The following is a 13,081-nucleotide window of genomic DNA, read 5'->3' as shown; positions in this document are numbered from 1 at the left end:
ACCACTGTAACTCTCTCCTTAATTTACATTCACATGCTCAGAAGCCTGACCCAAAAGTTAAGGGAAATCTAAGTTCGCAACCATTGGAGCCTAGTCACAGCTAACACATGTACAAGCACACAAACCCACCCCATTTCCTTCTGGCCACCTCCTGTCCTTGACCTTGACAGATACAAACCCCTTACAAAATCTCTAACTAGCAACACCTGCCAATAGCATTTTATCTTCTCCAAGAAACAGAACCCCAAAGAAGCAAAATATACTAATCCCATGCTGTGAATACACTTTTTAAAACTGTACCCAACACAGTTGAGGCTAAAAAAGCAAGTAAATAAAGGCTAATGTTAAGTTCGATGGAAGCAATTTTCCTATCAAATACTCTTCCAAAACTCTATGCAAAATTGCTCATTCAACCACTGCTGTCACATCCAATTAAGTTTGAATCACATTTTTATTTACACTTACCTCTGCCACTCGGTGGGTGGAACTAAACCGAGGTGGTAAACCAGCCAAAACACAGTGTTGGTGGGTGGCATTGAGATCATCTGTAGGAAAAATACCAAAGATTAAAAAAAATAACCCCCCCACACACACATTTATTAGTCACTATAAACTATTCAACAAAAATACAAAGTAAACAGTAAATCCATCATTCAAGGACAACAATAACCAGGGAATTAACACCTACTCTGTATTCTTTAAACCATTCTTTATGACTAGGATGACTTTGTATGTATATAAGTACATATATAGACATCAAAACCATGACACTTCCAAGAGTAAAAGGGGATGTTAATTATTCCAGGACAACAGGTGTAAACCAGGACTGTCTTTGGCAAACAGGATACATGGTTACCCTACTTATGTGTGGTCTTATGATGCCCACTCATCACTAAGTTTACTATTTATGAACTTCTCTCTTTCTCATGATACATCAAATTCTATCCATGCCTTTAGATAATAAGCCAAAAAATTTTTATACTATTTGGGTGGAACAGCTTTCATCTGAAAATCTGCCTCTTTCTCTCCCCAATCAAAGTATCAATTTTGCCCTAACAATTTTTCCAGGCAAAAAACCAACCAACTCAGCAGTTGCAAAGTTTTGGCTCTCAGGACAGAATTCAAGCCTATGGATTCACAGCCCAAGAATGGAGTAGGTGGTGAATTCATCAGCTGAAGAATAAGCCTAAAACCACATGCTGTGGAAGAAAAACCAATGGCCAAGTTGTTGCGTATTCTAAGAAATGATGCCACATGTCAGGCAAAATCTCTATCACCTCTGCTTAGGACATAGCTTTCTCTATTACAAAGAAGAGAAGGGAACAGTACTATTCTTCAGCACTGTGTGATTTCCTATATAGGCAACAGAGGCTTCTTACCAAGATACCAAAATTCAAAACAATTTAAATTAAAAGGCAAAACCACAACACCCCTTACAGAGCAGCAAAATTAACTTCTAAACAAAATAATGGAAATGTAAAATGTCAACTGAAGGTCTCCTCCTTCTGGACATTCCGGAGTACCAGTGACAAGCTTTGCCTTCCTACTTTAAACAACTATATAAATGGACCAAAAATAGAAAACAAACTTACTGACACTGGAAAAGAGATTAAGACACAATCCCAAAGACACAGAAACAAAATAGGTGAGGCCTAAAATTGCCCTAGCTTACTACCTGGAACAGTTTCAAAGCCAGAGTAGAGAGAGGGGAGTCAGAACCCAGAGTTTTCAGTTTTCCTTCTTGCTGAATGGTGAAGACAGAGACTGGAGTTTAGGAAAGCCAGACAAAATGGATTTGTAAGACAGAATACTGGAATAGGAGAACTTGTACAGAGAGAAAAGAAGCAGACATCTGCAGAAGGGTTCCTTTAAGTCTATCATTGAGCACTGACTGGTGCATGTGTGAATGAAAATTTTCCAAGGGCAGGAAAAGAAGCACCAGCAAATGACAGGCTGAACAAATCTCAGAGCCCACACAGGGCTGGGGATATTTTGTGTTCCCAGCAGCCAGAATGGCTCCTACTACATGAGATAATGGATGGAGCCCTTGGAAAAGCATCACCTTAGTAGCAGAGCTACATTCGTTCTACATCAAAGGCTGCCCTAGATTCACATAATAGCTTAACAGCAAGCCTCAAAAGTATCCAAGTTATTCCAAATAACTTAACTAGTCATTAGAGCAAAGGCCAACACTATTTAAAAGAATTTAACAAAATCAGACACCCAACAAATAAAATTCACAATATCCAGCATCCACTCAAGAAGTAACAGAGAAGAGGGGTGCCTGGCTGGTTCAGCTGGTAGAGCTTATGACTCTTGATCTCACGGCTATAAGTTCGAGCTCCACCCTGGGTATAGAGATTACTTAAAAATAAAATCGTATGGGGGCACCTGGGTGGTTCAGTCAGTTAAGCATCCGACTCTTACTTTTGGCTCATGATCGTGGGGTCATGCCCCACATCAGGCTCCACACTCAGTGGGGAGCCTGCTTCTCTCCCTCTCCTTCTGACCCTCCCCCTGCTCGTGCTCTTGCTCTCTCTCTCTCAAATAAATAAATAAATCTTTTTAAAAATAAAATTTTATTTAAAAAAAGTAACGGAGAAGAGAAATGAAAGATAAATATGGCATATATGATATATGACACATATGTATATATAAAATGTAAACATATCTTTCTTTTATTTCACATATATGTATCTTTCATATATACAAATAAAATGAAGCTTCTAAAGATGAAAAACGTAGTATCTGAAATAAAAAATCAACTGAATGAGATTAACAGCACTTTAGACACTGCAGGAAAAAAAAAACAGTAAACTAGAATAGACAGAAATAGAAACTACACAAAAATGAAGCACATAGAGAAAGAAAGACTACAGGTAAATGAAAGGGCATCAATGACCTATGAGACACTACTGATCAGCTTAACATAAATATAATTTGATTCTCAGAAGAGGGAGAATGAACACAGGGCACCTGGGTGGCTCAGTCAGTTAAGCATCTAACTCTTGGTTTCAGCTCAGGCCATGATCTCATGGGTCAAGCCCTGCACCCAGCTCTGCACTCAGCATGGAGTCTGCTTGGGATTCTCTCTTTCCTCTCCCTTTGCCTCTCCCCTGCTCCCTCATGTGCATGCTCTATCAAATAAATCAATCTTTAAAAAAAAAAAAAAGAAGAGGGATAATGACAGAAAAAGATTATCTGAAGAAATGATGGCCAGAGAGAAAAATCGAACAAAGAACAAGGGCAACAAAAACAAAATATTAACAAAGGGAGCTTGGGTGGCTCAGCTGGTTAAGCATCTACCTTCGGCTCAGGTCATGATCCCAGGGTCTGGGAATGAGCCCACCATCAGAGTCCTTACAGGAGCCTGCTTCTTCCTCTTCCTCCTGCCACTCCCCCTGCTTGTGCACTCTCTCTCTCTCTCTCCGTCAAATAAATAGAATTTTTTAAAAAAGAAAACATTAATAAATAAGGTAGCTATTAAACCAATTATATCAATAATCATTTTCAATGTCAGAGGAGTAAATATATCAATTAAAAGAGACTGTCAGAGTGGATGAAAAAACAAAACCCAATTATATGTTGCCTACAAGAAATTCACCTAGTATAAAGTCACATGTAAATTAAAAATAGAGGGGTGGAGAAAGATATTCTATGCTAACACTAATCAAAACAAAGCTGGAGTACCTATATGAATTTCAGACAGAGCAGACTTCAAAAGAAGGAAATTATCAAGGATAAAAAGGGCACTACATAATGATAAAGGAGTCAATCCTCCATGAAGATATAACAATCCTTAATGTGTATGTGCCTCATAATAGAGTCGAATTACGTGAAGCAAAATCTAATAGAACAGCAAGGAGAAATAGACAAATCCACGATTATAGCTGGAGACTTCAATATCCCCTATCAGAAATGGCCAGATCCATTAGGCAGAGAATCAATAAGGACACAGCTGAACTCAAGAATACCATCAATCAACTGGATATAACTGACATCTACAGACTACTTCATCCAACAAGAGCTGAATACACATTCTTCTCAAGCTCATATGGAACATTCACCAAGACAGACCACATTCTGGAACCAAATAAATAAATAAGAAATTCCAAATTTAAAAGAATAGAAATCATACAGTCTCTGCTCTCAGACTATACAGGAAATAAACTAGAAACCAGTAAGAGAAAGACAGAAAATCTCAAAATACTTGAGACTAAACAACTTCTAAATAACACGGTGAAAGAAGAACTCTCAAGAGAAATTTTTTTTTTTTTTTTATTAATAATGATTTTTTATTATATTATGTTAGTTACCATACAGTACATCCCCGGTTTTCGATGTAAGGCTCGATGATTCATTAGTTGTGTATAACACCCAGTGCACCATGCAATATGTGCCCTCCTTACTACCCATCACCGGTCTATCCCATTCCCCCACCCCCCTCCCCTCTGTAGCCCTCAGTTTGTTTAAGAGAAATTTTTGAAGTATTTTTAACTAAATGAAAATGAAAATACAACATCAAAATTTGTGAGATGCAGCAAAAGCACTTTGAAGAGTAAAATTTAACAAACTGGATGCATATATTACAAAGGAAAGATCTAAACTCTGTATTATAAGCTTCAGCAATAGGAAATTAGAAAAAGGAAAGCAAATTAAATCTAAAGTAAAAAGACAAAAAATAATAATTAGAACAGAAATCAGTGAAATGAAAAACAGCAAATCAACAGAGAAAGTCAATGAAATAAAGCTGGTTCTTTGAAAAGATCAATAAAATCAATAAGCCTCTGTCCAAGCTAAGAAAAAAAAGGAAAAACACAAACTACTAATAGCAGAAATAAAAAAGGGAACAACACTACAGATCCTACGGATATTAAAAGGCAAATAAAGTAAAACTATGAACAGCTCTATGCCTACAAACTTGATAATGTAGATGAAATGGACCAATTCTTTGAAAGACTCAATCTGCCAAAACTCACATAAGAAACAGATAATCTGAATAGGCCTATGTGTACTGAAGAAATTGAATCAAAATTAATTACCCTCCCAAACAGAAAGCACCAGGCCCGGATGGGTTCACTGGTGCATTCTACCAACCATTTAAGGAGGAAGTTATACCTATTCTTTACAAACTCTTCCAGAAGAAAAAGTAGAAGGAAGGCTTCCTAATTCACTCTATGAGGCTAGCAAAACCCTAATAGCAAAACCAGACAAAGATATTACAAGAAAAGGAAACTACAAATTAATATCTCTCAAGAACATGAATGCCAAAATCCTCAACAAAATATTAGAAAATAGAAACCAACAATGTATACTTTATATACTTATATATACACCTTACAGACTTATATGCAGCAACCAAGTGAAATTTATCCAGGTATGTAAGTTTGGCTCAATATTTGAAAATCAATTAATATAATCCATCACATCAACAGGCTAAAGAAGAAACATCACATGATCATATCAATAGATGAAGAAAAAAACATCTGACAAAATCCAACACAAATCCGTAATAAAAACTCTCAATAAACTAGGACTAAAGAGTAACTTTATTCAATGTTATAAGGACCATCTACAAAAAAACCTACAGCTAACATCACACTTCTCACTAAGATCGGTAACAGGGCAAGAATGTCTCTTCTCATCACTCCTTTCCAGTAGCACCCTGGAAGTGCCAGCTAATGCAGTGAGACAAAAAAAGGAAAGAAAAGGTATACAAGCCTGAAAAGGAAGAAATAAAACGGTCCTTCTTCACAGATGATGTGACTGTCTCTGCAGAAAATCGAAAAGAATCAACAACGACAACAACAAAAAAACCCTCCTGGAATCAATAAACAATTTCAGCATAGCTGCAGGATATAAGGTTAATATACAAAAGGCAATCACTTTCCTAATGAAGGAGAATTTGAAAGTAAAAACATATTACCAATTACATTAACATCCCTTGAAATAAAATATTTAGATATAAAATCTAACAAAATATGTACAAGGATCTACATAAAAAATCAAAGGGGCACCTGGGTGGTTCATTTGGTTAAGCACCTCTTGATTTCAGCTCAGGTCATGATCTCAGGGTTGTGAGATAGAGCTCTGCATCAGGCTCCGTGCTGGAGCATGGATCCTACTTAAGATTCTCTCCCTTCCTCTCTCTCCACCTCTTCTTGTCCTCCCTCCCTCTCTCTATAAAAAAAAGAAAGAAAGAAAGAAAGAAAGAAAGAAAGAAAGAAAGAGAGAAAGAAAAAAGAAAAGAAAGAAAAAAGAAATGAAAAAAAAAAGAAAACCAAAAAACCCTGGTGAACAAAATCAAAGAACTAAATGAATGGAGAGATATATCATGTTCATGGACAGAAAGACTCAATATCGTCAAGATGTCTGTTCTTCCCAACTTGATCTATAGATTCAGTGCAATACCAATCGAAATCCCAACAAGTTATTTTGTGGATTCTGACAAACTGATTCTACAGTTTATATAGAGAGGCAAAAGACGCAAAATAGCCAAGACAATATTGAAGAAAAAGTTGGAAGATTGATTTACTCAACTTCAAGAATTACTGCAAAACTACAGCAATTAAGACAATGTTTTATTGGCAAAAGAACAGATAAATAGATCAATGGAACAGAAAAAAAGGGAATCCAGAAAAAGAACCACATAAACACGGTCAACGGATCTTTGACGAAGGAGCTAAGGCAATACAGTGGGAGCAAAGCTAGTCTCTTCAACAAACGGTGAAAAAAAATAATCTAGACACAAACTGTACGCTTTTCATAAAAATTAACTCAAAATGAATCACAATATAAATACAAAATGTATAAAACTCCTAGAAAATAACGTAAGAGGAAATCTAGATGACTTTGGGCATGGTGATGACTCTGGTTATAACACCAAGTGCACAACCGAGGAAAGAAATAACCGGTAAACTGCACTCCAGAAAAATTAAAAACTGTTCTGTGAAAGACACTGTCATGAGAATAAGAAAACAAGCTGAAAACTGGGGCAAAATATTTGCAAAAGACACGTTAAATAAAGGACTATAATTCAAAATACAAAGAACTCTTAAAACTCAACAACAAGAAAACAACTTTACTGAAAAAATGGGCAGGAGACCTGCCAATATACACCTCACCAAAATACAGATTGCAAATAAGTATATGAAAAGATGCTCTTTATCATTTATCATGGAACTGCAAATTATAACAAAATACCATTATCCACCTATTAGAATGGCCAAAATCCACTGATAACTGATAACACCAAATGCTGACAAAAATAATGGAACACGCATTCCGTGGTGGTGGGAATGCAAAATGATACAGCTGTTTTGGAAAGCTGTTTGGTTTGGTGATTTCTTACAAAACTAAACATACTCTCACGGTAAGATTCAGCAATTGCCCTCCTTGATATTGACCCAAATGAGCTGAAAATCTATGTCCACACAAAAACCTGTGAACAGATGTTTATAGCAGCTTTATCAACAACTACCAAAACTTGGAAGCAACCAAAATGTATGTCAGTAGGTGGATAGATAAACCATGGCCCGCTCACCAACAGAATCGTATCAGCACTAAATAGAAATGAGCTATCAAGTCATGAAAAGAAATGAGGAAACTTAAATACATATTAATAAGTAAAAGAAGCCAGTCGGAAAAGGCTATATACTGTAAGACTTCAATTATACAACATTCTGGAAGGGATAAAACTACAGAGAAAGTAAAAAGTTGCCAGGAGTTGGGTGTGGGGCATGAATAGGAGGATTATAGAGGATTTTTAGGGTGGTAAAACTATCCTGTATGATACTATAATGGCAGATATAGGTCATAATACATTTTTTAAATCCATAAAACATATCCACAAAATATACAACACCAAGAGTGAACTCGAATGTAAAATATGAATTTCGGTGATAATGATGTATCAACGTAGGTGAATCAACTGTAACAAACGTACCACACTGGTGGCGGATGTAGATGGCGGGAAAGGGTGTGTACGCGTGGGGACAGAGGTGCAGAGCAACTCTCTGTACTTTCTGCTCAACTTTGCTAGGAGCCTAAACTGCTCTAAAAAATAAACTCTTATTTTTTTAAAAAAATTATCAACTGAAAAGTCTTTGGAAAATTCTTTAAGATTCCATAGCTCACAATCTTGAGACCAAAATACAGGTATACAACTACACAGTTATTCTCCCAGGGTGATCTCAAGGCAAAGAAAACACTTATTTGCATCACTGAATTTCATATTTGGATGAGCAACTACTCTGTGTCAAGCACTATTCTGGACACAGTGAACAAAACAAAGTCCGTGCACTCACGGAGGTTACATTATGATGGGGAAGATACAGAATAAGAAAATAAACAAGAAATTCAGAAATGACTTGCTATGGAGAAAACAAAGGATAATTTAAGAAGTGTAAGAGTTAGTGGGGGTGCGAGGGAATAACATGCTACTGTATATGGAAACTTCACTGGGGAGAGTTAAGTTGGGAGGATCCTGGCAATGCCAACGTCTGGGATGAGAGAATTCCAAGCGGAAGTTAAGAGCTGGGGCCAAGGCATGGAAGTGGGAATGAGCTTGTTGTACTTGAGACGGTAGCATGGTGCTCAAGGTGGGGAGGGCAAGTTGAACCCATGAAGCAGGCCTCTGTTGACCACGGTCTAGAATTTGGGGTTTGAGTCTAGATACAATGGGAAACCGTTGGAAAATTTCAAGTAGGGGGGAAAAATGTGATCCAAGTCTGAGTAGACCACTCTGGCAGCTTTCTGGGAGAGGGAGGACTGACAAGGGCAGGCCCTGAAGCAGGAAGCCCAGTGGGGAAGCTGCTGCTGTAATCCACACAGGAGCTGGTGGTGACTCGGACCACGGTCACGGAGGGGGAGACGGTGAGTAGTGGATCAGATTCAGAATGTTTTCGAGAAAAACAGTAAGACCTGCTAATGGACTGGATAAGTGAAGCAAGGGAGAGAGCAAAATGAAGAGCAATTTCAGGGGTTTTCACAGGAAAACCTGATTGAAGATGATTAAGTCACAAAACATTAGGGTATTGTACAAACAGTATTACAAAATGCAGTGAAAGCTGAGGGCGGCGACATCAGCGATCCCAGCCTGAGCTGAAGGAAGCCCCAGGGAGAAAACAGCTTAGTGACCACTGGTCAAGGGCTTTTGTTCCACTGAGAGGCAATGAACCTGATACAGGCCGGGTGAAAACGCAACATTTGAAGTACTACATTGAGGCCTGTACCTTTATTCAAATCCTTGGCACCCTCCTAATCAAACAACTTTTGCAATTGCTCCCACCTGTCTCCAATCCTTTATGGCTTCTAGAAAGAACCTTGTAATTTTCACCCACGAGCTTCTAATTTCTCTAAAACTCTAAGTCTGTAAAAGTGGCTGCGGCGTCATGGACTGTACATCTTAAAAGATACGCTAAAGACATTGCAGCTTTACAAAAGACAACTCCTCATCATTTTCAGGAAGAAAACAGGAAAGAATGTCTATTTGCCAGAGCTATTTCAGAATATAGCTAAAAACGGAGTGATTCTGCACTGGAGGAGATGATGCTAAGTGAAATAAGTCAAGCAGAGAAAGACAATTATCATATGGTTTCTCTCATCTATGGAACATAAGAACTAAGAAGATCGGTAGGAGAAGAAAGGGATAAAGAAAGGGGGGGTAAACAGAAGGGGGAATGAAGCATGAGAGACTATGGACTCTGAGAAACAAACTGCGGGCTTCAGAGGGGAGGGGGGTGGGGGAATGGGATAGACCGGTGATGGGTAGTAAGGAGGGCACGTATTGCATGGTGCACTGGGTGTTATACGCAACTAATGAATCATCGACCTCTATATCAAAAACCAGGGATGTACTGTATGGTGACTAATATAATATAATAAAATATTAATAAATAAATATTTAATAAATATAAATTAATTAATAAATAAAAATAAAATAAAATATTTTTTAAAAAACGGAGTGATTCTATATTCAATTGGAATCAGAGTTTGCAGAATGTATTCAAGAAAACAAATAGAAGAGCAGCTCTCACTCTTTGCCAGCTAAGTGCTGCGTGCTCTATCGGTTGGTGAAGAGCCCTGGACACCCACTGTAGCATGAAATCTCATCTCATATATAAAAGACCATAGATGCAAAGGCATAATTTCCGCTAGGGTGACTGATTCATGCCCACGATTCTCCTGAAATCCCACCTGCTGAGATCCCCTCCCGCATAGACCAACTGGGACACTTGGTTATCCCAAATTTAACCCAGCCCCTTACTTCCTTGGTTTTGTTGTCCAGTGTGTTAGCAGGGCAATTTCATCCCAAATTTCTTAAAGTAACAATCAGGAGCTTCGCTGAAGGCACACTTCAGAGCTAAATAGGCCCAATACTGAAATCCAATCTTCCTGGCTTCACACAGTCACTGAAGCTTTTCATTCTTACTCACCTGTCCATTCTCATCGCTCAATCTTAATATTTATGACCTTATTTTTCCTAGACATGGGGACATCCATGACTGAGAACATATTCAGAATTTAATAGCCAACGAAAGGGGGGAGGGGAAGCTTCCCGGCAAGACGTCGGTACAGACTCAGGCCTCCCGACCTGCCCCATTCCCAGATTCCCCAAGGACACACGGTCAGGGGACTAGTCAATTAGGTCAAAACTTTTGTCAGCACTAAATATTCGAGGAAGGTGCTTAATATGCCAGAAATTGCCAGGGGTTGTTCTGGATACGTTTAGGTGAGATGAGATGAAACGAGGGGCAAAGAAGGCTGCCTCCTGAGTGTCTCCTCTGAAAGAGCAGCTTCCTGGTAAATATAGCAAGCCCAGCCCGGGGGGGAAGCACTCTCCCTTGACTCAGAAGAAGAGTGGGAGGGTATGACAGGCTACAGGGCACCCACAGGGCAGGCCTCTTGCCTCTGCAAAGTGACCTTAAATGTAGGCAACCTGTGGTACTCAGAGACCCCAGGGCGTGTCGCTGGTACAAGCTGCCACTTTCAGAAGACAGCCTGGCATTGCTGAGCTGAGAAACCGGAGCAAGCAGGTATGCCAAGGATGGTCAAAAGCAGGCTTGGTTTGCCCATATGGCAAGCATCTACACCACACAGAGATCAAACTGAGTTCTTCGGGACACTCCAGTTCATGAAATCTCTTAGGGGCCATGGAAGGATTCATGTCCATCCTTCCTCCTTTTGACTGAAGGATCTGGCCAGGAATGTATGCCAAGTTTTCAAAAGAAACAACCTCAACACCAACCTGCCTAGAAGCCAGTACTAGTCCTCCTTCTGTAAGGAGAAACACAGAGGGACAAATCACCAGACTCATGTGAAAACACGCAGTTCAAAGGAAAGGAACCACTTTGAAATGATCTCTGCTCAAATGAGGTTTTACTCAAACTGACAGGACTAATTTTTTATGAAATTCTCAATATTTTAAGAAGACGCTTGATTCAAGATGGTACTACATCTGAAAACAGGGCAAGTAGACATGAAGATGGTACAGTCTGTGATCAGGAAAGACACGTGGAGTTGACTTTTCTTTTAATAGTGTCGCTTCACTATAAATGATGGAAGACATAGTGGACAACAGAACACAGACCACAAAAAACTCAAATTACTGAAATGAATGAGGGAACTCAAAACGTTCGCCTAGAACTTGGAGGGAAAATGAAAATCAGTGACAGAAGAGATAAGAAATGAGGGGCAGATTCTGGAAGCCAAAATATATATACAGGAAGAATCCTAGAAAGAAAACAGAAAAAGGACAGATCAAAGAACCCAAAGAACTAACAGAAGAATATTTCCCAAAGTTGTGAAAGGGCTCTGCACTACGAAATGGTGGTTGAAGTACATAAACATATTCTGTTCAAATATTAAAGGCAAAATATGACAAATGTTCAAAGAAAAAACATAATTTACTACAATAGAATCAAAATGAAGATGACCTCAGACATCTCTCTAACATCAAATATCAGAGCTCAAGGGGACAATATTTAGAGTTTCCAGGTAGGAAGTATGTTATGCAAGAATCCTATAGCTATTTAAGAAGGGAGCAGCATGTGAAGGTACAGAAAGTCACTCTCAGACAATATAAAAACTCAAAGAATAAAAGCTACCAACATTCCCTTACCATTAGCCTTCATGAAAAACTTGTGAGAGCCTATGCTTTATTTAAATAATTAAAACCACAGTATAAGAAGAAAACATAGCAGTAAGCTCCCTGACATAGGTCTTAGCGATGACTTTTTATATATGACACCATAAGCAAAAGCAGTGACAGCAAAAGTAAACAAATAGGACTACGTCCAACTAAAAACCTCTGCACAGGGGCGCCCGGGTGGCTCAGTCAGTTAAGTATCCGACTCTTGATTCTGGCGCAGGTCATGATCTCAGAGTTGGGAGGATGAGCCCCACGTCGGGCTCTATGCTCAGCATGGAGTCCGCTTGAGACTCTCTCTCTCTCTTCCTCTCTCTCTCCCTCTGCCCCTCCTCCCACTCTCTGTCTCTCAAATACATACGTACATACATACATACATAGCTCTGCACAACAAAGGAAACCATCAACAAAATGAAAAGGCAACCTACAGAATGGGAGAAAATATTTGCAAATTATATATCTGATAAGAGGTTAATATCCAAAATACATTAAGAACTCATACAACTCCAAAGCAAAAAACAAACAATCCAATTAAATGTAGGCAGAAGGTACATTTGAATAGACATTTCTCAAAAGGTACATGAAAAGATGCTAATTACAACCACACTAAGATATCACTTCACACCTGTCAGAATGGTTATTATCAAAAAGACAAGAAATAACAATGTTGGCAAGGTTGTGGAGAAAAAGCTTTTGCACTGTTCGTGGCAATGTAAATTAGTACAGCCGCTATAGAAAACAGTGTGGCGGTTCCTCAAAAAATTAAAAATAGATTTACTCTATGATCCAGCAATTCCACCTCTTGGGTATTCACCCAAAGAAAATGAGAACACTTATTCAAAAAGACATACACATCTCCATATTCCCTGCAGCATTATTTACAACAGCCAAGATATGGAAACAATCTAACTGTCCATTGATAGATGAATGGAT

General features: G+C 38.6%; 1 protein-coding gene across 6 annotated transcripts in view; it reads right to left on the bottom strand.

Moving 5' to 3' along the window:
- Positions 1-13,081, bottom strand: part of FTO (FTO alpha-ketoglutarate dependent dioxygenase) — a 415,235-nt gene that overhangs the window by 256,214 nt on the left and 145,940 nt on the right. For all 6 annotated transcript variants that reach the window (XM_026494768.4, XM_057314090.1, XM_044382390.3 and 3 more), the window contains exon 5: positions 466-545. In XM_026494768.4, the coding sequence (XP_026350553.1) occupies positions 466-545 (80 nt within the window). The remainder of the gene's footprint in view (positions 1-465; positions 546-13,081) is intronic.

This window comes from Ursus arctos, unplaced genomic scaffold, assembly GCF_023065955.2.
Source record: "Ursus arctos isolate Adak ecotype North America unplaced genomic scaffold, UrsArc2.0 scaffold_19, whole genome shotgun sequence".
Lineage (NCBI taxonomy): Eukaryota > Metazoa > Chordata > Mammalia > Carnivora > Ursidae > Ursus > Ursus arctos.
This window is presented reverse-complemented; position numbering and strand designations above follow the sequence as displayed.